This window comes from Monodon monoceros, unplaced genomic scaffold, assembly GCF_005190385.1.
Source record: "Monodon monoceros isolate NGI ecotype Baffin Bay Population unplaced genomic scaffold, NGI_Narwhal_1 Super_Scaffold_9, whole genome shotgun sequence".
Lineage (NCBI taxonomy): Eukaryota > Metazoa > Chordata > Mammalia > Artiodactyla > Monodontidae > Monodon > Monodon monoceros.
The window spans coordinates 16,666,758-16,693,574 of NW_021703786.1; the positions used below are offsets into that span (position 1 = coordinate 16,666,758).

Consider the following 26,817-nt stretch of genomic DNA (forward strand, 5'->3'; position numbering starts at 1 on the left):
GGAAGTATTCCATAATGCTAATACAGACTATATTTGGGTGGTAGGATAGAAGTGGGTTTTTCTTTTTTCTTTCTACTTCTATGAACTTTCCAAGCTGTGGTAAAACACAAAAATGTATTTAGTCTTTGTCCCCAATTCCTTACACAGAGTTCCTAAAACCCTTGAAATTTCCTGAGTTATAAGAGTGTCTTTTGTTATTCATAACAAGCCCCTTTCAATCACACCTGAGTTTATGCTACTGAGGTGACTTAGGGTGCAGCCCCTAGAAAGCCTCAGGATGGGTTGGTCACCAGAAAGACCAAGTGATTAGAGGGTTGGAACTTTCAGCCCCACCCACCAACCTCCAGGAAAGGGACTAGAGATTGAGCTCTATAAAAACTCTTGAACTGTAAGATTCAGAGAGCTTCTGGTGAAGACACAAAGCTGCTGAAAATGTGGTGTGCCCAGAGAGGACATGGAAGCTCTGCACCCTCCCATCCCATAGCTTGCCCAATGCACCTCTTCCATTTGCCTGTTCCTGAGTTGTGTCCTTTATGATAAACCAGTAATAGTATGTAAAGTGCTTTCCTAAGTTCTGTGAGTCATTCTAGCAAATTATCAAACCTGAGTGGGGGTTGTGTGAAAACCTGAATTTGTAGTCAAGGTGGACAGAAGTACAGGAAACCTGGGGACCTGGTACTTTCAAGTGGTGTCTGAAGTGAGGGCAGTCTTGTGGGACTGAGCCCTTAACCTGTGGGTTCTGCGCTAACTCCAGAAGTTAGCAGCAGAATTGAATTGATGGTGATTTGGTGTCTGAAGAATCAGTTGTTGGTGTTGGAAACATCCCACAATAGGTGTCATGAGTGGGATTTGCTAGAACAGTCCTGGCTCATGGAAACATATGGTTTGGGAAGAAAAAGGAAGAAAAAGCAAGGGATGAAGAACCTCTGATCCCTGGCTACATGGTCACCCGTGTTATGGAGCAGCAGTTGTGCTTTGATCAGTTACTAAAAGTAAAGTTACCAAGGGTATTCAGAGGTGGATCCAACTCTTGGGAAGTTGACTCACTGGATATGTGTAGAAATGCAAACTACTAAGAGAAAAGCGAAATGTACAATTCCTTGGTTACTGTTATCTGCAAAGCCAAAATGAAATGAAAAGAGAGTTCTGAGTCAGACCTTGATGATAAACCAAGGTCAGATTTCAGTTGGTTTGTGCTTCAGATACTAGGCTCAAAGATTCCCCCAAAAGGAAAAATTATGTGAGAACAGTAGAGAGTATCTCTAAGACTTCTGGTCACCAAGAAGGTGGTTCATGTGGAGGGAAGGCAAAACCAAGAAACTACTGAAACCAGGGGGTAGGGTGTGAAGGAGTTGTCTTATTTTTTCAATCAGTATCATCAGCTTCCTGAAGAAGCTTTACTAACACGGATTGTGAGAGTGACTAACTGAGGGGCATTGTCTTTGGTCTGGGACGCTGCAGAGCGGAAGAGCATGTCTGGGTTGGCCCAGGACCCACAGCTCACTATGGAACAATGGCAGATGACTATACATGATCCACAAACACAGCACGTTTCTCCTGAGGGAATGGCCAGCCTAGTTGACTGGATAAAAGCTACTGTGAGGTCTGTTTACCCGAGAAAGAGGACTGTCCAACTCCCTCTATAAGTGCCAAGTAAAATAACCCAGATGAAGTGGCTGATATGTTTCATATGTAAGCCATATGGGACTGGCTTTATGATAGCCAAGATAGTCACTCACTAAATATGCCTCTTACCCAGGTCTTGGTAAATGCTGTGGATTCAGGGGGTGTTCTAAGCGTGTACATGTTGTATATAGTATGGTAAAGTTGGTGCAGCCACAGGAGGAAATGGGAACAAGGTCTGGAAGGAAGAAGTTTATTATACTCACAGGGTCCATAGAGGGGGTCACCACACAGGTGGTATAAGAACTTTATTATACCACACAGGGCCACAGGGTGAAGCACCAATGTCAGTCAGGATGCAGAAAAGAGGAAGGAAAATCCTAGGCTAGAGCCTTCACTGGAGTTTCCGAGAAAAGGCAAGGCAGGCAGGATAAACAGTTTAGGACTGCCTGGTTTGAATAATTCCAGCAGGCTTTGGGACACAGGAGTGGTCTCTAGTTGTCTGCTACTTGGCCCTGGATTGATTTCAGACAGGGGAAATATTAGTTCAGTTCATGAGATTTAGATAAGGAGATGGTTGGGGGGTATGGACTCTGTCTGGATTGGTTGGTTTATATAGGAAAAGCATGCTCCTGGCCAAGTCCTTTACTGTCTCTAAGAACTGGCTATCCCTGGGAAGGACAGTCTTTCCCTGGGTCTGTAAGGTCCCCAAACATCAAAGCATCAAATATAGATGAATGAATAGATGTCAAAAAGACAAATACAGAATCTAAGAAAACACAGAACAGGGGACCTCTTTTGCATGGGCATCCCATTTAATATTACTGCTTCAAAATCAAGCAACAGTCTGAGAAGCCTTATTGAATCTGCTGTCTCAGCTTCCTCTCTTGGGTCTTTCAGATGCTAATAAAAACATTAGGTTAATTAACAAGAAAATGAGGAGAGGCAGAAGGGAGAGTCAAGGGACTTGTCCCATCAAGGTGGAAAACTGTAAATGGTTATCAAGAAGTAAGATGAATAAAGGAAACATTGATAGGGCCAAAATAAAGAAGAAAAAGAATGGGGAGAGTTAAGGGACTCATTTCAGCAGGATGAAAATCTTTAGATAGTTATCAAGAAATGGGATAAATAAAATGGACAGTGATAGAGTTGAAACAACGGTCTTAATACAGCACTACAGAAAGTTGGGTGGACCATATAGAAAGTTGGGTGGACCAAAAGGACTCCCTGCTAGTTCCTCTACTTTTTTTTTTTTTTTTTTCCACGGGCCCAGCCGCTCCACGGCATGTGGGATCCTCCCGGACCGGGGCACGAACCCGTGTCCCCTACATCGACAGGCGTACTCTCAACCACTGCACCACCAGGGAAGCCCTATACTTCAATTTTTTACAAAAGGAATATAAGGGTTGGTTGATTAAGGTGAAAGTTTGGAGGAAAACTGGTACATGCGAAGTGGTTGTACCTCTTTTACCTGAATGTATTATGGGTATGGATATTGTGTCTGACTGGGGAACTACTGTGTAAAACAGGAGGCATGTAAATCTATCCTTCAAGCGATATTCATTGGACATGCTAAATGAGGATGGATAAGATTGCCCAAAAAAAAAAAAAGGATTGCCCAAGTCCACGCAGTGTAGAAGAGAAGCTGGAGTGCTGGTGCGGACAAATTCTGTGCGATAGCTCTACGTAGAACATAGGTTGGGGCTTACGGCAAAAGCCTGGGAGTGCTTCCCAGTGACAACTATGGGGAGGATGGAATAGAGAATTTCTATCTGAGGGACAATTAGTAGGCTGATATCAGACATTAATTGAAACTGCCCCTATGATTGCAGGACAAAAAATAATCTTAATATCTGAAACACCCATGACGTCTTAGGAGATGTCAGAAAAATGCTCTAATGGGGAGGGCAATGCCCAGAAGAGTTCCATAATAAAACGCAATGGTTTATACAGGATTGTGCTACAAGGGGAATGTAAGCAGGAGATACGAGCAGGAAGCCTCTTTTCTCCTAGGACTGACTTTTGAACTGTGTAAGGAGCTGCCAGATTCTATTGTCACTTGGACAGTGCCCTATAAACAGCTCTTGACTGACCAACAAAACACTGCTTGGTTTATGGATGGCAGTTCCAAGGTAAATGGCCAATATCCTGTTTGGAAGACTACCACTCTGACTGAAGAAGGTAAAAACCAATCAGTTTGGTGGGATGAATTACATGCTGTTTACCTAACAGGGATGGAAGAATCGAACAACAATGAAAGCCTCTATGTTTTGTTTTTTACCTGACTCATAAGTGATGGCCAATGGTCTGGCCATACCGATAAGCAGAGGGCTATGGAAGTCTGGTCTATTAAAAGGATGTCCATATGGACCATAGCCCTATGGAAATCACTATGGGAATTGGACGGGTACATTAAAGTAGGACAGGTTGATGCCTAACAGAAGAAACCCCTTCCAGGATTAGATGATGACCAATCATCCATGGATATTATGGGGTATTAGCTTGAGGCGGCCACTTGGGTCCATGAAATAAGTGGACATTTGGGGACCAAAGCAGTGCAGAGGGCTGAATCTGCACATATTCCTTTTGTACCCTCTGAGGCTCAAAATGCCAACAAGAACTGTTCATTATGCCAACAAGAAAAACAGAGGGTGCAGATGGCTATGGGGGGGATTCCTCAGGGGGAAGACCCCACACACAGCTTGCAAGTGGATTACCCTGAACCAATGTCAGTAGCCCCAGTGGGGCTACAAATGGGTTTTGATAGAATAGGCGTTGACTCTGGACTGGGCTTTGCTTACCTGGTGGTAGATGCAAATGGTGCAACTACTATAAAAGAACCAGAACAGAAGATATTGTACCCATCTGGACCACCAAATCACATTTATTCAGAGCAAGGAACACACTTTACAGCTAATAATATCAAATAATGAGTAGGCAGAGAGATATTCTCCTCAGAATAATAGTTTCATAGAGAATTGGAACAAGCAGTTGAAACGTGGGTTGTTTAAAACAGGGGGAGATGTAGGCATGAAAGGTTGGTTTATATGTCTTCAAGAGTGTGTGTTCAGGGACTTCCCTGGTGGCGCAGTGGTTAAGAATCCGCATGCCAATGCAGGGGACACGTTCGAGTCCTGGTCTGGGAAGATCCCCCATGCCACGGAGCAACTAAGCCCATGTGCCACAACTACTGAGCCCACACGCCTAGAGCCGGTGCTCCACAACAGGAGAAGCCACCGCAATGAGAAGCCCACGCACAGCAACGCAACTAGAGATAGCCCGCGCACAGCAACGAAGACCTAACGCAACCAAAAATAAATAAATTAATTAATTAAAAAAAAAAAAGAAAAAGAGTGTGTGTTCACACTCAACATTAGAGGAGCTAAGGCAGTGTTGTCCCCACTAGATAGACTCCTCTGTTTTTCTGGTGGATCTGGGGAAGAGACGGTGGGGAGAGGCTGCTAGTATGACTATGCAATTTTTTCCATGGGAGGAAGATCATGGTATGATTATATGATTCTTTCCAAGGAGAGAGGACACTGGTATGATAACTATACTTTTTTTTCTTCTCCACATACCTCAACTTTCTCTTTCCTATCTGATGCCCTGTAGTCACAGGACCAGGGATACAACTACAAGTGCCAGAAACAGGGATGATTTCTAAGCAAGAAACTGTAACTATAGTTTTAAGCCTTTATGTCAGAATTCCTAAAGGCCTGATAAGGCAGGTTATGTCTTCATTCCATTTAGCAAAATCAAGGTTAACACTGAAAGTAGCCACTGCCTGGTGGTAAAAATAGCCCACTAGTTCCGTACCTAAGTAACTCTACCCTATATGAATAGAAGTGAACTGAAGGGGAGGCACTTACTAGACTAGTATTGTTGCCTGAAATCTAGAACATCACAGTAGCTGAATCTAAAGTTCCTTCCAAAGGTGGAAAAGTTTAAGTATAAATAAATGGAGAGAAGGAGGAATAGTAGTTGAGGGCAAAGGAATGAATCAATGGGCTATGCAATGAAGGAAATCCAATATTATATTACAATCTCAATAGAGACTCAGGGCAAGGGAATAATATTGTGTTTTAGCTTAGTTATACCAGATGCTTGAAAAGATGAAGCCATGTATTGCTGAGACACTCCTGCATTTGGAGCCTGACAAGATCAAATGGAAGCCTGCAAATCTGAGTGCTCTCACCCTAGAAGACATTTTCATATGCTGACGATGCACTGGACTAATTAGTGACTGAGTGTGACTCTCGTAATGTGCCAGTATGTTTTGACTTCTGTGATGCATTTGCTATAAGAAATTCATGGTCAAAGACTACATTTGGTCTTTGTCCCAGGTTCCTGGTACGAAGTTCCTAAAACCCTTGAAATTTCCTGAGTGATAAGAGTGTCTTTTCTTATTCATAACAAGCCCCTTTCAATCACACCTGAGTTTATGCTACTGGGGTGACTTAAGGTGCAGCCCCTAGATAGCCTCAGGATGGGTTGGTCACCAGAAAGACCAAGTGATTAGAGGGCTGGAACTTTCACCCACCAGCCTCCAGGAAAGGCACTGGAGATTGAGCTCTATAAAAACTCTTGAACTGTAAGATTTAGAGAGCGTCTGGTGAAGACATCAAGCTGCTTAGAAGGTGGTGTGCCCAGAAAGGGCATGGAAGCTCTGCACCCTCCCATCCCATAGCTTGCCCAATGCACCTCTTCCATTTGTCTGTTCCTGAGTTGTGTCCTTTATGATAAACCAGTAATAGTATGTAAAGTGCTTTCCTAAGTTCTGTGAGTCATTCTAGGGAATTATCAAACCTGAGGGCGGAGGTGGTTGTGGGAAATCCCGAATTTGGAGTCAAGTTGGACAGAAGTTCAGGTAACTTGGGGACCTGGTACTTTTAAGTGGTGTCTAAAGTGAGGGCAGTCTTGTGGGACTGAGCCCTTAACCTGTGGGTTCTGCACTAATTCTAGAAGTTAGCATAAGAATTGAATTGAATTGAATTGCTGGATGCCCAGTTGGTGTCCAGAGAATTGGAGAATTCGTGGAAAATATCCCAGACAAACTTTCTATCATGAACATGTATTATTTTTATGATGGAAAAGAGTAAAATAAACATATTATTTAAAAAATGAAAGACAACCCACAGAATGGGAGAAAATATTTGCAGATGAAGCGACCTACAAGAGATTAATCTCCAAAATATACAAACAGCTCATGCAACTCAATACCAAAAAGACAAACAACCCAATCAAAAAATGGGCAGAAGGTCGAAATAGACATTTTTCCAAAGAAGACATAAAGATGGTCAAAAAGCACATGAAAAGATGCTCAACATCACTAATTATTAGAGAAACGCAAATCAAAATTATGATGAGGTACCACCTCACACTGGTCAGAATGGCCATCATAAAAAAGTCTACAAACAATAAATGCTGGAGAGGGTGTGGAGAAAAGGGAACCCTCCTACACTGTTGATGGGAGTATTAATTGGTACAGTCACTATGGAGAACAGTATGGTGGTTCCTTAAAAAACTAAAAATAGAGCTACCATATGATCCAGCGACCCCACTCCTGGGCATATATCCAGAGAAAATCATAATTCGAAAAGATACATGCACCCCAATGCTCACTGCAGCATTATTTACAATAGCCAGGACATGGAAACGACCTAAATGTCCATCAACAGATGAATGGATAAAGAAGATGTGGCACATATATACAATGGAATATTATTCACTCATAAAAGAACAAAACTGAGTTATTTGTAATGAGGTGGATGGACCTAGAGTCTGTCATACAGAGTGAAGTAAGTCAGAAAGAGAAAAATACCATATGCTGACGAATGTATGTGGAATCTAAAAAAAGGTACTGATGAACCTAGTGGTAGGGCAGGAATGGAGATGCAGACATAGAGAATGGACTTGAGGACACAGTGGGGGAAGAGGAAGCTGCGACAAAGTGGGAGAGTGCCATTGACGTGTATGCACTACCAAATGTAAAATGGATGGCTGGTGGGAAGGTGCTGCACAGCACAGGGTGATCAGCTCGATGCTTTGTGATGACCCAGAGGGGTGGGATAGGGAGGGTAGGAGGGAAGCTCAAGAGGGAGGGGATATGGGGACATATGTGTACAAACAGCTGATTCACTTTGTTGTACAACGGAAACTAACACAGCATTGTAGAGCAATTATACTCCAATAAAGATGAAGAAAAAAAAGATGTGGTATGTATATACAATGGAATATTAGCCATAAAAAAGAATGAAATAATGCCATTTGCAGCAACAAGGATGGGCCTAGAGATTGTCGTACTGAGTGAAGTAAGTCAGACAGAGAAAAACAAATATCATATGATATCACTTATATGTGGAACCTAAAGAAGAATGGTACAAATGAACTTATTTACAAAACAGAAATAGAGTCACAAATGTAGAAAACAAACTTATCGTTACCGAGGAGGAAGGAGGGGGAGGAATAAACTGGGAGATTGGGATTGACATATACACACTACTATATATAAAATAGATAATAAGAAGCTACTGTATAACACAGGGAACTCTACTCAGTAATCTGTAATGAAAGAATCTAAAAAAGAGTGGATATATGTGTATGTATAACTGATTCACTTTGCCGTACAGCAGAAACTAACACAACATTGTAAATCAACTATACTCCAATAAAAATTAATTTTAAAAAAATTAAAAAAAGAAGTTAGTATAACTTGAACACTGAATAAGCACCTTAAATTCTCAAAATTTGCTGATATCCTGTAGCAAATTATTAAATGTAAATATTTGTAAAGTGAACAAAACTGAATTCCTTCCAACTCAACCCACAAATGCAAGTTTTCCTCGGAGATTTCCTGATTTCTTCTCCATGTTGAGCCTGAACGATATCTTTAGTTTCTGGTCTATACACTACGGCTCACCTCCTATGTCTTCATCTTGATTGGCTGGGCCTTCTGTACCATCCACATTTTCTGTTTCATGAGGTTTGGTTAAATCGTAGTCATGCAAAAGCACCGAACCTTCTAGGAGATAAGAAGAATTTTAACTATGCAGTCAACTTTAAAGGATTTTTATAAACATGTATTAAGTAAGACTCCTATTTCAGCTTCACCCAATCCCTTAGTGATAGACAATATCGCTTTCACATACACCCAAGTAAGATAAATGTGAAAACTCTTGAGGTTTAGAAAGATGCCCAAGGTTCATGTGCCTTTCCATTAGACATCATTTTCTTGACTATTTCTTTCACCTGAGTTAAAATGCACTCAAGTTCCTTTGGATTGAAATTCTCTCTCCTTTGGTATATCTCACAATATTCAGTAGGATGCTATTGCTAGTTAAGACCAAGAAATATTAACATATAGTGATGAGAAATACTGAGTCTGAAACTACTGGCATAACTCAATTTGGGAAAGATGCTTTCCTGAGAGGAAGGCTGTAAGCTTCTGTACCAAATCCTATTTTCCCTTTCTGTTCACATTATAAATATGATTCTGTGGAAAGCATACTGGCCCCCAAATTCCTGTATTTCATCAAACATTTACTAAATGTTGACAAGGCTACAGATATGAATAGGTTATAATTCCTGTCTTCAAGGAGCTTATACACTACAGATGTAGATAAAACAAACGCACAACTATAATGCAAGACTCAGGCCTATAATGTAGACTCGGACATGAGATTAAGGGGGAAAAAAAGTGTTATGGGAGGTCCTACGTAAAAGGCAGTAGACATAATAAAAGCATGGTTAAATAAACAGCAAACTTACTAAAAATCAAGTTTAACAAAAATATAATTTTGTACAATAAATATTGATAATATTAGAAGTAAGGAAGAAGGCATGACGTAGCTGGAATTATTTCACATATAAGCATGGTAGCTTAACAAAAAGATGATAAAAGAAATGAACAGAAAATACACCCGCTTGCTATCAAACTCCTTCCCAATTTTCAATAAAATATTTGCTGAGAATCTATTACATGCAACAAATAAAGACACTGAATCCTGTGGCACTAAGGAGGGGCTGAAATAAGAGAGGTGATTAGAAACTGCAGGGGCTTCCTTTCAGCTGCAGGCATGACTGAACACATGGAGCAGGACATTTTACTGGCATGTAGGAGTAAAATGGAAACATATTACATAAAATCCATGACTGAGAGGTCCTGAAAATGTGGTCATCATGGACTCAGGTTTTGATTTATAGGTAAAATTTATCTTTTCTGCATATTATAACATATACTCTTAGACAGTAAGACTCTAAATAGTTTACTTTTCTCAAGCCTGAAATAACGGACGTAAAGTGTACGCCTGAACAACTAATATGAGGTACAGGTTCAATTAAAACATAAGGTTAGGGCTTCCCTGGCGGTGCAGTGGTTAAGAATCCACCTGCCAATGCAGGGGACACGGGTTCAAGCCCTGGTCTAGGAAGATCCTACATGCCACAGAGCAACTAAGCCCATGCGCCCCAACTACTGAGCCTGCGCTCTAGAGCCCGCAAGCCACAACTACTGAGCCCACGTGCCACAACTACCGAGCCCACGTGCCTAGAGCCCGTGCTCCACAACAAGAGAAGCCTCTGCAATGAGAAGCCCGCACACCACAACGAAGAGTAGCCCCTGCTCGCCGCAGCTAGAGAAAGCCTGTGAGCAGCAACAAAGACCCAATGCAGCCAAAAATAAGTGAATAAATAAATAAATTTTAAAAAGCCAAAACCCCAAAAACATAAGGTTACAACTCACAGTAATATAACAAGGCACTTAGGTGGTAAATTTTGTAATAGAGCAAAAGCTTTGATTCAAACAAAGTGAGTTAATCAATGGAGAAAACACAGAAGTTATTGTTAGGAAATAGATTACTTTAAATGTTTATAGTTTATTCTGGAGCAGGGGTCAGCAAACTGTGGCCTGAGGCCAAATCTAGCCATGGTCTGTTTTTGTATGGACCCAGAAGGTAAGAATGGTTTTTACAGTTTTAAAGGATTGTAAATAACATAAAGAGGAATAGGCAACAGAGACCATATATGGCCCACAAAGTCTAAAATATTTACTCTCCGGCCCTTTACAAAAAGTTTGCTGACCACTGTTCCTGAGTGAAAAGCACAAGTTGTTCAAATAACAGCTACTATATTGTTCAACAAAAACTGTCTTTATTCAAACCAATCAGTTGAAAAAATGTGAAAAGAAAATAAAAAACCAGTGATTAACGTTAGGTAGATGGTTTGGCTCTGTGATGCCAAAGAACTTATATGATCTAAATGGATATGTTATTTTTGTATCAGGAAGAGACAACCACATTTTTCCCCCAACACATTTCCATAGCATTTTTATTGCAATCAGAATATTCCTCTTCCTTTGGTCTATTCAGTAACGGTATATTTTCAGAGTGGAAAGACCTGATGTTACCTGTGGGCACAGACTGCTCTTGAGTGCTTTTCAGTTCCACATTTGGTTTTATATCTGAAAAGAAAAGGATTACAAATATTAGCTACTTAGAGTAAATTTTTTCAGATTTGGGCACTCTAAATTTAATAAGGATACTATTTTGGAAGACTTAATTGCTGATTTCCTCTTCAGAGCAGGACTAATTCTTTCTCTATATCCTCCCTAAAATATGCCTCAAGGAGAATAAAAGGAATCCATGCAGCAATTATACTTTAAAGAGATTAAGTGGAACAAATTAGTACTTTGTATTTACCCACATAATTACCATTTCTGGTGCTTTTCATTTTTTCATAAAGACCTGAGTTCCTTTCTGGTATTGTCTCTCTTCAGTCTAAAGAGCTTCCTTTAGCATTTCTAGTAGGGCAGCTGTATGAATGACAACTTTTCTTAGTTTTCATTTATTTGGAAATATCTTTATTTTGCCTTCAACTTTAAAGGTTGTTTTTACTTGACATAGAATTATGGGTTGACAGTTTTCTTCTGGCACTTTAAAGATGGCATTCCACTATCTTCTATCCTCTGTTGTTTCTGATGAGAAGTCAGTGATATTTTGTATTGTTGTCTTCCTATATATACGTATTCTTTCTCTCTGAATGCTTTCAAGATTTTCTCCTGACTTTTGGTTTTTAGCAGTTTGACTGTGATATGTCTAGGTGTGGTTTTATCCGCATTTATCCCACTTGGGTCCACCGAAATTTTTATGTGTAAAATTATGTTTTTTACCAAACCTGAGAAATTTTCAGCCATTATTTCTTCAAATACTTTTTCTCCTCCATTCTCTTGCCCCTTTTCTTCTAGGACTTCATTTACATGTATGTTAGACTTTTTCATATTTTCCCACAGTTCCCTGAGGTTCTATTCTTTCCCCCCCCAAAATTCTTTCCTCTGTTGCTCAGATTGAATATTTTTATTGATAAATCTTCAAGTTCACTTACTCTTTCTTATCTCATCTTAATGTGCTGTCAAGCCTATCCAGTGAGTTTTCTATTTCAGATATTGTAATTTTTAGTTCTAGAATTTCCATTTTGTTCTTTTTTCTAGTCTCTCTGCTAGATTTCCTTTTTGTTAATTCATTACAAGCATATTTTCCTTTGCATCTTTTTTTTTTTTTTTTTGTGGTACGCAGGCCTCTCACCACTGTGGCCTCTCCCATTGCGGAGCACAGGCTCCGGATGCGCAGGCTCAGCGGCCATGGCTCATGGGTCTAGCCGCTCTGCGGCATGTGGGATCCTCCCGGACCGGAGCATGACCCCGCGTCCCCTGCATCAGCAGGCGGACTCTCAACCACTGCGCCACCAGGGAAGCCCTCCTTTGCATCTTTGAGTATAATTATTATACTTGTTTAAGATCCTTGTCCAATACCTGTCACTTTGGGCTCAGTCATCTTTGGTTTCCTTTTCTCTTGAGTATGGGTCACATTTTCTTGTTTCTTCATATAACCTAATAATTTTGGATTGTACCCTGGACATTATAAAGATATTACAGAATTTCTGGAGTCTGTTATGTTCTTTTGAAGCATATAGGATCTTTTCTTTGTTTATTTTACTTTTTAAAGCATGTAGTTAAACTCAAATTCTGTTTCATTTGTGGTGGGCAGCAGCTAGCATAACCAATTGTCCCAGTATACTTGGGATTGAGGATTTTCCCAGACCCCAGAACTTTCACAGCCTCAGGGAACCTGGGACAAGTTGGTCACTCTTGCAGAAGTGTAAATCTCTATTCAGTTACTTTCACCTCTGATGGATTGCTCAGGGTATGACCCATACATGTGTAGTTCAAGGATTAGCTAAAGATTTGGTCCAGCCAGAGAATTTATACACAAAAAGCCCTCTCTGCCCTCTCCATTCTAGGATTTCCCTCTTTGCCTCCCAACTGTTGTGATTGCTATCGTTTTTTAAGCTAGTAAAACTGTGGATTATCTACTCAAGTTTTGGTCACCCTGATGCTAAAACTGGGGCCTGCCCTTGGGCAAAAAAGCCATAAAAACAAGTTGGTAACAGGTAACAGATTTTTTTCATATTTTGTCCAGAACCTATAATTGTTATCTGTTGGAAGTTTGGTTCAATAGGAGGTACTCTTCTATTACTAGAAATTGAAACTCTTGGGACTTCCCTGGTGGCACAGTGGTTTAGAATCCACCTTCCAATTCAAGCGATATGGGTTCAATCCCTGGTCAGGGAACTAAGATCCCACATGCCACAGGGCAACTGAGCCCATGCACTGCAACTACTGACCCTAGTGGAAGAAAGAAAAGAAAGAAAGAAAGAAAGAAAGAAAGAAATTGAAACTCTCCTTTGTTCTTTTTTTTTTTTTTAAATATTTATTTATTTATTTGGCTGCACCAGGTCTTTAGTTGCGGCATGCAGGACCTTCGTTGCCACGTGCAGGATCTTTAGTTGTGGTATGCAGAATCTTTGGTTGCAGCATGTGGGCTCTTAATTGCGGCATGCGGGATTTAGTTCCCTGACCAGGGATCGAACCTGGGCTCCCTGCATTGGGAGCCCGGAGTCTTAACCTCTGGACCATCAGGGAAGTCCCTGCTCTTTATTTTAATGGTGATCATATACCCAAAACTGCTCCGGATAGCACTGATTTCAAATATTCTATACTATATTTCAGACATATTCCAATTATTGTTTTGAAAAATGTAGTCACTGTACTTACATTCTATCTAATTTTAAAAGTTTAACACACCACCCATTAAATGTTAGCAGCAAAGCATAAGGGCAGGGAAAATACAAATATTTTTAAAGTGAGCAAAGGGGCAGCCTGCTATGTGGGGTCAAAACCCAAGATGGGTGAAAGAAACATCTATACAAGGAATGCGGACAGGCTAGGCAGGCTGCTGGAGACCAACCAGCATGAAGAATGTGCCTGTGTGTGGTGGGCATTCAGAATGAAATGAGGAGGGATTCTATATGAAGGGCAGACAGCATGGGAAGTCAGAGCCTGAGACAGATAAGAAGGGCGGGAGAATTACGTGGCCTGGAGTGTTACAGTCTGAGAGGCATGAAGAGGATATCCAAGTAAGTGATGGCCTGGCATGAAGAGTCACAGCCTGAGCATAGTGAAGAGGACATCTATGCCTGGGGGTGCTCCGGTTTCAGAGAGTAAACAGGGTGAGCAAGGTACCTGCACAGGGGCAGTGGGGGCTGGCACCAAGGAGCCCAAATGGAGTGAGGAGAGTTTGTGTGCATGGATGCGGTCCAGTACAAAGTGTCCAAACTTGAGTGGGGTGAAGAGGGCATCCACATATTAGGCGCAGCCTTGCACTGGGATGTCAGACACCAACAGCTGAAAAGGGTGTCCACATAGATCAGTGGCTGTAGGACAGAATGTCAAAACCCAAATGAGGCAAGGAAAGCATCTTCACTGAAGAGGAGATGGCAGTGGCGATGGATGACTGGTTATATAAAGGAGGATTGATCAAATAAGAAAAATATAATAACAGATAATGAGACCCAGGTTTTCTCTGTCAGAGAAGGGAGTTACAAATATGGAAACCTGTGGTCCTATATTGGAAATGCAAGTATTGGCAGGAACACATGGCTTCTACTGTATATCAATTGATACAAAATATAGATGTAAATGTGTGTATATGTATGGCATACATACACATAGTCTCTAGCCCTGTCCACTGAGAGCACCTGGGAGCAGTGACACCACAACAGCTTCTAGCATATAGATATTAACTTCTAAATGTCATTCTCAACTTAAAATAACCAGATTCCTTGGAAAAATGGCTGACTCCAAGCCTGGGGCAGGGAAAGTACAGGTGAGACTGGAACATTTTGTTGTGCCAGAAAGCAAGGAAGTGCTCACAGAACGAAGAGGATATGTTAAAAGGATATAGAAATCATTCTGAAGGGGTTTCCACTCGCCAAATCTGAGACAAGGAAGCATCAAAATTATTATGATAGTACTAGATTATAACTCATTGAAGAAAAACAGAAATTCATGAGTCCATATTGACATTAATAAGAAAGTTAATAAGTTGAAAGCCTAGTAACAAATGGAATATTTATATAGATTCAAAGTGCTTCTCCTCAAAATACTTATTATTACAAACATGAAAAGAGAAACTATATAGTGGAGAGCCCTGTAGACACCACTGTAACTGAGCAAAGTGATCATCATCAGTAATGGGACAAATGAAAATTATGTGCCCACTGATAATGAAAAGAACACAGCATCATACTTCCCTGGTAGCGCAGTGGTTAAGAATCTGCCTGCCAATGCAGGGGGCACGGGTTCAAGCCCTGGTCCAGGAAGATCTCACATGCTGCAGAGCAACTAAGCCCCTGCACCACAACTACTGAGCCCGCACGCCTAGAGCCCATGCTCCGTAACAAGAAAAGCCACCGCAATGAGAAGCCCGCGCACCGCAACGAAGAGTTGCCCCTGCTCGCCGCAACGAAGCCCGCGCGCAGCAACGAAGCCGCCACGCAGCCTAAAATAAATAAATAAATTTATATATAAAAAACCCCCACAGCATCACTTCTGTGATATTCCTGTCAAATATGCACAACATGAATCTAAACGTGAGAAAACAAACTAACTGAGGGTACTTTACAAAATAACTGGCTTGTAATCCTCAAAGTGTCAAGGTTGTGACAGACTGAGAAACTATTCCAGACTGAAGGAGAGTGAAGAGACGTAGCAACTAAATGCAATGTATGATTCTGAGCTGAATCCTCCTGAAGTAAAGGACGTTATAGAAGTAACTGGAGAAATCTGAATGGGGTCTGAGGATTAAATGGTAGTCATGGGGACTTCCCTGGTAGTCCAACAGCTAAGACTCCATGCTCCCAACGCAGGGGGCCCAGGTTCAGTCCCTGGTCAGGGAACTAGATCCCACATGCAGCAGCTAAGATTTCACATGCCACAACTAAAAGATCCCGCACCCAGCAACGAAGATCCCCCATTCCGCAACTAAGATCCGGCACAGCCAAATAAATAAATAAATGTTTTTTTTAAATAGTAGTCATAGATCAATGCTAATTTCCTGATTTTGATGGTTGTTTTGTGGTTATGTGGGAGAAGGTAGAACGCACACTAAAGTATTCAAGGGTAACAGAGCTTCATGTCAGCAACTTACTCTCAAAATTTCCGGAAAAAAATAGTTTTTTGTACAGTATTGCAACTTTTCTGTAAGTTTGATAGTGGGTTTTTTTAAGTTTTTTTTTTTTAAAGCTAACTGTGAAACCTTTAACTGCACACTAAAGGGATTCTGAACAGAAAAAAAAAAAAAAGAAAGAAAACTAGCTCAAAAGTTTCACATGAACAACCTTCATGTGAAAACACCTTTTAGTTACTACAGAGCAAGATGGCTTTTGACTTGGTGACCTAAAGGAAAAAGGTCCTGGTCCCCTGAACCTTTTAAACTCTGACTGTGACATTTAAGTATCTCTCAATATTTTTTCAAGCAGTCTTTGTGTGCTGTAAATAACACCAGAAGGAACTGAGTACAGTTTCCAAGAGAAAAAGATTTGACTATCTGAGTATTCAGAACTTGAAGGAGACATTAAAGCCATCTATAATCAGGCTACATGGATGTTCTTCTTAGGTGCTAAAAAATACTTAAAAGACAAGGACAAAATAGACTGAAGTGCATTTCCCCCCTTGAACTCAAAGGTCTTTATAAACATATGAAGTCCAGTAGTGAACAGATGGTAAAGGAATTCCTATCTGAAGACCAGAAACCTGTTAAACATTTCTAAGTGCAGCAAAAGTTTTACAGTTTTTAATGGATCATTTTGTAATTCCTTCATACTTCAGTCCAAAAACAACTTCAAAAAGTTTCCATGATGGGGTCTACTGGGGTCTTTTTTAATGTGTTGGCAGTCTACATAGTTTTAAACTATTTTCCAAAAAGAATGCTCTAGAAAGCTAAGAAGGAAAGGTCCCTATATTGCTTTTGATAGAAATATAGTTCCCTTTACTGGTATTTATACATATCTGATGCAAATGATGGAAGAATTCCAAAGTGGGTTAATTTTGTTGAAATACAATTCTTGTCAATTTTCTACATCTCTCCTTTTACTTGAATTGGTAAAGCATGCTCCTGCCTCAGGACCTTTGCTTTTACCCTTCCCTCTGACCAAAATGTTCTTCCCTTAGATAGCCACGTGGCCCACTTCCTTTCTTCACTCAGGTGTGTGCTCAAAAGTCACCCTATTGAACAAGCTTTACCTGACTACCCTATAATAAAATGTCATCCTCCATTGGCACTTTCTTTTCTCTTTATTTTTCTTCATAAAATTTCATTTTCGGACTTCCCTGATGGCGCAGTGGTTGGGAATCCACCTGCCAGTGCAGGGGACACGGGTTCAAGGCCTGGTCAAGGAAGATCCCACATGCCGCAGAGCAACTAAGCCCATGCACCACAGCTACTGAGCCTGCGCTCTGGAGCCTGTGACGCACAACTACTGAGCCCACATGCCACAACTACTGAAGCCCGCACGCCTAGAGCCCGAGCTCTGCAACAGGAGAAGCCACCACAATGAGAAGCCCGTGCACTTCAATGAGGAGTAGCCCCCACTCACTGCACCTAGAGAAAGCCCCTGCACAGCAACGAAGACCCAAGGCAGCCAAAAATAAAAATGAATAAATAAATTTATTTTAAAAAATTTCATTTTCACCACCTGACATACATTTGTCCATTTTTAAAATCTGTCTCCCCCCACCAGAATGTAAACTCCATGAAAACATGGATGTTGATTGTAATTTTTATTGCTATTTTGCTGTATCTTCAGCTCTCAAAATAGTGCCCATTTGTGATAGTCACTCAATAAATTTGTTGAATTAACACATGAATTTTTATATCTCTATCCTTGCTACTTATAAACACTCTAGGTCAAGGTTCTGCAAACTATAGCTTATCACCTGCTTTTGTATGGCCTGTGAACTAAGAATGATTTTTACATCTTTTAATGGTTGAAAAAAATCAGAAGAATACTGTTTCATGCAACTTGAAAATTAGATGGAATTCAAATTTCAGTGTTAATAAAGTTTTATTGGAACACAGCCAAATCCGTTCATTTACCCGTTGTCTATGACTGCTTTTGTATTCCAACAGCAGAGTTGAGTACTTGTAACAGAGACTATATGACTTGCAAAGCCTAAAACATTCACTATCTGGTACTTTACAGAAAAAGTTTACCAAGACCTGCTCTAAATCTATTATTAATACTAGCACTAATACTGAACTGTCCAATATAATAGCCTCTAGCTACATGTGCCAATTTGAGTTTAAATTTAAGTTAATAAAAATTAAAAATTTAGTTTCTCAGTTACCCAACCACATTTTTTTTTTAAGATTTTTTTTTTTTAAAGGTTAAGTCTTTTAGTTATTTATTTATTTTTGGCTGCGTTGGGTCTTCATTGCTGCGCGCGGGTTTTCTCTAGTTGCAGCGAGCGGGGGCTACTCTTCCTTGCAGTGCGTGGGCTTCTCATTGTGGTGGCTTCTCTTTTTGCAGAGCACGGGCTCTAGGCGTGCGGGCTTCAGTAGTTGTGGCACACGAGCTCAGTAGTTGTGGCTCGCGTGCTCTAGGGCGCAGGCTCAGTAGTTGTGGCTCACGGGCCTGGTTGCTCCGCGGCATGTGGGATCTTCCCGTTCCGAGGCTCGAACCCGGCTCCCCTGCATTGGCATGCGGATTCTTAACCACTGCGCCACTAGGGAAGTCCCCCCAACCATATTTTAAGTACTCAACAGAACACGTAGCTAGGGGCTTTCATATTGGAAAACACAGATAAAGAATATTTCCATCACTGTAGAAAGTTCTACTGAATAGCACAGCTCTAGATTTTAGGATATCTCATTGCTGCTTGGGTTACCACTCACTGCAAAGCTATTTATTTAAAACAAACATTAAAACTCTGGATCAGGAAAAAACAAGTAGATCAAACCATGTATAAAAACTAAATATCAACCAAAATTCTAAAGATATTATACTAGGAAACAGCTTAACAATGACCATCTTCTATCAATATTTCCAAAACTCCTGCAATTGGAATTTCAGGCAAAAGCATTTTCCATTAATGCAGTAATCAAAAAGATAAAGGATCTAAACAGCACCCTTCATACAAAGCATTTTACAAATTTCACTGATTAAAAAATTAATGTGACTTTTCAGAGGGTTAAAAAAAAACCCACATGATGCCAAACATCCAGATAAAATATTTTAAAATGTATCTTTGTATGTGTACAAATATAAACTCAGCATATACATTGGGATTTTTTGATATCATTAGGTAAAATCATTTTTCTTACCTCATTTAAAAGCCAACATTACAATCAAGCAGAAAACCCTAGTTAACACTCTTTCATATCAATTGCCCCCCTGCTCTTCCCGTAACTAAATAACTAACTCCTGATATATTTTTGGTTTAATTAAATCATTAGTGTTTTCCACTGACACTTTACCTCTTTTTTTTTTTTTTTCACTTTACCTCTTAAATAACAAATCTTGTGAAAGGTATAACTAGTCTCTTACTGACACAGCTCACAAATATATTAGACTGTAAAAGTTAAAGGTTATTTCTTTTGTTGTATCCCAAGCACTCTGTAAATTCAAAGCTTTACTAGCAATCTCAAATTGTTTTCTTCCAGAATTGAAAACAATCCTCATGACATGCTTACTGAGAGATGACAATTACAAATTTGTTTTTATTCCTTCAGATTCTCTTTCCTTCAACAAAGATGCTATTTTTAAAAATTCACTAGTTAGAATTCTTTTTAAAAGATACCAAGATTTTTCTCTGAGATTCTAGTATTTTATGTGTTGCAAAATGAAAAGGGGTAGATTACGAACAAAATTTAAACTTGGAAATGGCAGGAGTCTGGTTAATTGAGATTTTGTCAAAATTCACATGTGAATAATATGTTATCTACCAACAAAATCAAATATTTACATTAGCAACAAAATTGGCAACCATATTTTTAATTCAAATGGTTATAAACTTGTCTTTATTTTGATACTTTAAGAAATCATCATTCAATTAAGAATACCAGCTAATACAATTCTACTCTTAATTTCAGAGATCAGATTTCCACTTGTGGGTCTGTTTTCCCAGTAGGAAGTGTAGATGCTAAAGGAGAGCAAAATGTCAATCTCAGAAAGAATCATGTACTGAGTTTGCCAGCTGTCAGCAGCACTGGTGCCTGACAGCTGCCAGAAAGCCGTCTCTGAATGTTGACATTCTCCTTTACCTTCATAACAATAAACTGATTCCTCTATCCCCATACCTCTTTTTAAAATCTAAAATGTCCACTTTTACTTTTTAACAAAAAGCTTTGGAAACTGAGTCGCTGACTACAAAAATGTATTCATAATTGAAACATGCACATTCAGGATGACGAATGTGGCACAGAAGTGTTAGCTACTATTTCTGAAAGATCCTTCATGAGTTCCCTTTATTACTACCACATACAATCATACCTGGAATCTTACCGTCACAAGAACAGTTCTGTATAATAATTAAAGAAAATGATCCCTATAACCAATGAAATTAGAATATTAGAATTGGAGTAGGTAACTTAACTACCTTACCTCTCCTTCCTCTGCCATTTGATACTTGAATTTCCTCCAATATCTCCCTATTTGGGTTGTAAAGTCTCTGCTTAGACACTTCCAAGTGTACAGAAGTTATACCTTTCCATTTCAGAAAAACTCTAATGGTTTAAAAAGTTCCTCCTTAAATGTAGTGAAACTCAAATTTCTTAAACTGTCCATTTCAGGTCCTAGTTCAGCTTTCTGGGAACATCCAGAATAAGTTATTACGCAAATGCTACCACTCAGTTCCCTAACCATGGTGACAGCTTTCTTCTGAACCTGGTTTTGTTTGCCTGTGGTCCTCCAAAAATGTGGCATCAAGCACTTAGCCCAGGAGTGCAAATGAGATTTCGTATTATCTCATAGCATCTCTGGAAGATAAACACGTGCAATGGCATTTATTATTCTCCCCATTTTACAAACAAAATTTAAGACACAAAGAATGACAAAAAATATAAAATCATGTAAGTGTCCAAAGGTACAATGTCAGCGGCACATTATGAAGAGAAGCAGGATTCCTTTCTTGAGTTTCACCTTTGTTTCAAAGAATTTAAATGTTTTAAGGTGCTTTCCTATACAGATTATAAATCTTAGAAGAAAGTCAGAACTAGAAGAAATTTTAGACCCAATTAGTTTCAAACACCTCAAGTGACTATGACTGAGAGGAAAGGAAGATATTAAAAAGGGGGGCTAAATAAATAAATAATTTTAAAAAGAAAAAGAAAAAGGGGGGCATGCCTTAAAATGAGAGTAGTCTCTCCAGCCATGAAATACTTCCTTCCCTTCCTTCTTGGATTAAGGTAAAGGTTAAGAAACATCAAGACTACTTGTCTAAGAGCATCAAATCAAATACAGCCCACGTTACCATTTCAATACTTCCTACCTTACCCTTTTTTACAAAATATTCCATTTTTTCCCTAGATTAAATTCTAGTGAAGAAATTATAGACTGTGGGGCACAGGTCTAAAACAGCAAATTCAATATCTAGTGTTATTTTCCTTGAAAGGTCAGTTACTCTAAAGTTGTAGAAAAATAAGTATATTTATATTTAGCATGGATATCACATGCCAGCAAATGAACATGTAGAGAGAAAAGGAAGAATGGGCATTTCATGTCATTGATACTTTGAAAAACTGTGCATAAGTGGTTGAATCCAACATATTCTAAGTAAGATTTTCATTTTGTAACTGTAAAATGCCTAGTTTCTGATAAAAAATAACTGATGTCAAAAACAGTTATGATGTTCTTATTATGATGTCAAGAATCATCAATTTGAAGTGGGTAATAGACTTAAATGTGAAACTTAAAACAATCAAATTTCTAGAGGAAAATACAAGAGAATATTTTCATGGCTTTGGATAGGCAAAGATTTCTTAAGCAGGACATAAGGTACACTTAATCCCAAAAGAAAAAAAGTGATAAGTTAGTCTTCATTAAAATCAAGAATTCTGGGCTTCCCTGGTGACGCAGTGGTTGAGAGTCCGCCTGCCGATGCAGGGGACACGGGTTCGTGCCCCAGTCTGGGAAGATCCCACGTGCGCGGAGTGGCTGGGCCCGTGAGCCATGGCCACTGAGGCTGCGTGTCCGGAGCCTGTGCTCTGCAACGGGAGAGGCCACAGCAGTGAGAGACCCGTGTACCGCAAAAAAAAAAAAAAAAAATCAAGTATTCTATTTATCAAATAGATTGAGAAAATAAATAAGAGAAAATATCTGCAATACACATCTGATAAAGTTTACGTTTCTAAAATTTTTTTAAAATGCCTACAAAATCAGTATGAAAAATACGAACAATCCAACTTTTAAAAAAATGTACAGAAGACTTGCAGCACTTCAGGAAAGAGAATATCTAAATAGCCAATAAACATACGAAGAGGTACTCAACATCATTATTCACCAGGAAAATACAAATTAAAACAATGAAATACCACCAGAATGGCTAAAATTAAAAAGACTGACAATAGCAAGTGTTGACAAGATGTGGAACAACTGGAACTCTCAGACAGTGCCAGTGTGAGGGTAAACTGTCTCTAACCACTTTGGAAGCTGTTTGGCAGTAGGTATCAAAGCTAAATACACACCTACCCTATGACCCAGAAATGCTAGTCCTAGATACACATCCAAGAGAAATGAATGTATATGTCCACCAAAAGACATGTATAAGAATGTTCATCATATAGACAAACACTGGAAACAATCGAATGGCCATCAACAGTACTATGTATAAACAAATTGTGGTATATTCATACTATTCAATAATAAAAGAGAATGAACTACTAATAAATGTAACAATATGGATGGATCTCAAAGGTATCTTGAGCAAAAGAAGCCGGACACCAAAAAAGTACCTACTGTATGATTTATATGGAATTCAAGAACAGGAAAACTGATCTATGACGACAGAAGTGTGAATAGTGTTTTACTTAGGGTAAACGGAGGTTTTTTTGTTTTGTGTGTGTGTGTGTGGTACGCAGGCTTCTCACTGCTGTGGCCTTTCCCGCTGCGGAGCACAGGCTCCGGATGTGCAGGCCCAGCGGCCATGGCCCACGGGCCCAGCCGCTCTCCGGCACATGGGATCCTCCCGGACCGGGGCACGAACCTGCGTCTCCTGCATCGGCAGGCGGACTCCCAACCACTGTGCCACCAGGGAAGCCCAAGGGAGGTTTTATAAATGGGCACAAGGGAATCTTCTGGGGTGATGCAAATGTTCCATAGCTTTTTTAAAAATTTATTTTATTGGAGTACAGTTGATTTACAATGCTGTGTTAGTTTCTGGTGTAAAATGTTTCATATCTTGACCTAGAAGGAGTATAGGTAAAAATATATATAGGTAAAAATTAATCAACCTATATATGTAAGAAAGGTATACTTCATCGTATGTTGCTCCTTAATTTAAAAAAATCTATTGAACACAAACATTTTCAAATATATAAAATCCCAGGGGAGTTCCTTGGTAGTCCAGTGGTTAGGACTCGGTGCTTTCACTGCTGAGGCCCGGGGTTCAATCCCTGATCGGGGAACTAAGATCCTGCAAGCCACACAGCACGGCCAAAAAAAAAAAAAATCCCAAACCTTAGAATTGCAATTATAGCAGTATCTTCCCACTTAAAAAAAAAAGTCTGAATTTCAAGGGTTTCTCATGAGTCTTCTATAGCGTCTTTATACCTTATATCTATACCAACCATCCACTGAATGGGTGCCATGTAAAAATTCTGACAGGAAATTTATTTACATGTTATGTACCAAATAAATATGAAGATATTTTCAGTGATATATAATTCTTCAATCAAATTTTCCTGATAATTGAGATTTCAAGATCTGTTTCAGGACTTCCCTGGTGGCGCAGTGGTTAAGAATTTGCCTTCCAATGCAGGAGACACGGGTTCGAGCCCTGGTCTGGAAAGATCCCACATGCCGCGGAGTAACTAAGCCCATGCGCCACAACTACTGAGACTGTGATCTAGAACCCGCAAGCCACAACTACTGAGCCCACGTGCCACAACTACTGAAGTCTGTGCGCCTAGAGCCCATGCTCTGCAACAAGAGAAGGCACTGCAATGAGAAGCCCGTGCACCGCAACGAAGAGTAGCCCCCGCTCGCCGCAACTAGAGAAAGCCCACGCGAGGCAACAAGGACCCAACACAGACAAAAATAAATAAATAAATGTATTTATTTATTTTAAAAAAGATGTTTCAATTTTGATCTTTGATTTTTTTTTTCACTAAATTAGACTACAGATAGTTTGTGCCATTCATCTTTGGAAAACAAAAACAAACAAACAAAATCTCTCCATCCACATCCATATTTCTCTCCAGCAACAGCCCCACTTATTTCTCCGCTTTACTTTCTAGCTAAAGTTCTGGGGAAATGGTCTGTAACAATGTTTCTACTTCCTCTATTCCCATTCCCACTTTCAATTAGGTTTCCATCCCCACAACTACACAAAAAAAACACTTTTGTTAAGGTCACTAGCAAGTTTTATGTTGCCAAAACCAACCCCCACTTTTTGTCCTCACCTTACTTGATTTTCCAGCAACATTCAACATAGCTAACCACCCACTCCTTCATGAAACACTCTCCTCTCCTGAATTTCTGTTACACCACACTCTGCTGGTTTTTCACCGGTCTTGCTGTGCTGTTCCTCTCATGCTAGCCCCTCCTCCTCTATCTGGCCACCTGAGTAAGATGCTTCTCAGGGCTCAAGCCCGAGCCCCCTTCTCACAATACATTCTCTCTTTAGGTGATCCTAATCATTCCCATGGCACTAAATATCATCTATGGGCTGAGGATAACCAAGTTTCTAACTCTAGCCAGACCTTTTATTCAGAGGAGAGGTTCACCAACCCTGCACCAACCATTATTCTCCATTTTAGCACTTTTTAATTTCCTTCATTAAAAGCACTTCAAATAATTTTAATTATTTCATTGGAGATTTATTTGTTTGGGAACCTATCTTCTTCAACTGACTGTAAATTCCATGAGGGCAAAAGCACTGCTGTCTTGTTCACCATTGTATTGCCAGTATTTTGCATACGTGACACATAACAGGCATTCAATAAATATTTTTGAATGAGGAATGAATGAATAAAGATTTCTGGCTTTTGAATTATATTGTGTTATAAATGTTGTATTACAAGGTAAGTCAAAATTGAATGTTCTAAAACTTCATTGCTCAGCTATCTTTTAAAACCAGCATTTAAACAATAAAAAATATATTCTAAATACATATATAAAGATGATGCACTACTAATCCAACATGTGCTATGAGAGTGATAATAAGTTTCACTAATACTTTTCAAACTGTGGGCAATGCTTATCAGATGTCAGTGTGCACAAGAATGCCCTAGGAATCTTGTTAAAATGCAGATTCTGATTCAGCAAGTCTGGCCTGAGATTCTGCATTTGTAACATGTTCCAGATGTTGCCAATGCTGCTGGTCCATAGACCATACTTACAGATTAGCAAGGGTCTAAAAGATCCTTGTAAATAAGTTATGAATTAAACAGACCCTAACTTTGTGTCTAGTAGATACAAGGTGATTTTCGTACACATTATCTTATTCAGGCTGTGGCTGGCTCTCGTAGTATAATAAACTTAGAGTAGTTCTCAGCCTTACCAAGACCAAGTGCCCCCTCTTTTAGAAAAAATACTTTATAATACCTCTTTACTATCGTAAATTAAATATAACCTATCCAAGTTTTCTAAAAATAAAGCCCTAACTGTAACATAAAGGTGAAATAAATGATAATAAAATAATCTTTATTTTAATATGTAAATGTACCAGAACAATTATTCTAGAAGACATAATAAGAAGGTGGTCAGATATGTTTATAGAATCATCATGAATGCAAGAGACAAAAAATGCAAGATACAGGCAGCATCAATAATGGCAAAAGTCTCGGCTCCGAACTAAAGAAAGAATCATCTTCTCTTAATTTATATAGTAGTTGCATTCTTAAATAATTTAGATTGTATTAAAACCATGCAAGAATACTTTATGTTTGTACATAAAATGCAGTTAGGTTCTAGCAGTCATTAGATGACATAAAATATTATTAAGTTTCAGAAAAGAGAGAGATTCCAACCTAGAATGAGGAACAGCTTCCTAAAAGGCTGCCAGGTACTGATCTGAGGCAAAGGAAGGAAAGGGTCAACAGCTAGGTAGACCTAGCAGTGGTCTCTCTAGCGATATTCTTTTTTTTTTAACATCTTTATTGGGGTATAACTGCTTTACAATGGTGTGTTAGTTTCTGCTTTATAACAAAGTGAATCAGTTATACATATACATATGTTCCCATATCTCTTCCCTCTTGTGTCTCTCTAGTGATATTCTTACCTAAATAATTTTACATGAGCAAATATGTACAGGAAAAAAATAGACTCTGTGGACAGGAAAAAAAGATCATGCTCACCAACCTATAAATATTTTTTATAGACGTGGAGTTGTATCATAGCTGATGTAAAATATAATAGCTACAGTCTGAAAAACTAATTTTTCTAATATTTAACAACTAATCATTTTTCCCATCATCTGCCTTTATTTCTGTAATTAAAGAACCATTTGATAATGCTTATTAATAGTTGATTATATGCTTGTATACAGTGTAGATAGCACCACAAATGTACATCAGAGGCTTGATTTAAATTTCATTTGACTTTCATGCGTATCATTTACGCATTACGTATCAGTGCAAATATTAA

The 26,817-nt window shown here is 39.3% G+C and overlaps 1 protein-coding gene across 4 annotated transcripts in view; it reads right to left on the bottom strand.

Annotated features, from left to right (window-relative positions):
* The window catches only part of IKZF3 (IKAROS family zinc finger 3), a 90,886-nt gene that overhangs the window by 54,235 nt on the left and 9,834 nt on the right, over positions 1 to 26,817 (bottom strand). For 3 of the 4 annotated variants that reach the window (XM_029210832.1, XM_029210834.1, XM_029210835.1), the window contains exons 2-3: positions 11,027 to 11,080; positions 8,543 to 8,644 (exon numbers count right to left, since the gene is read on the bottom strand). In XM_029210832.1, coding sequence (XP_029066665.1) covers positions 8,543 to 8,644; positions 11,027 to 11,080 — 156 coding nt within the window. The remainder of the gene's footprint in view (positions 1 to 8,542; positions 8,645 to 11,026; positions 11,081 to 26,817) is intronic. The other variant, XM_029210833.1, reaches the window with a different exon arrangement.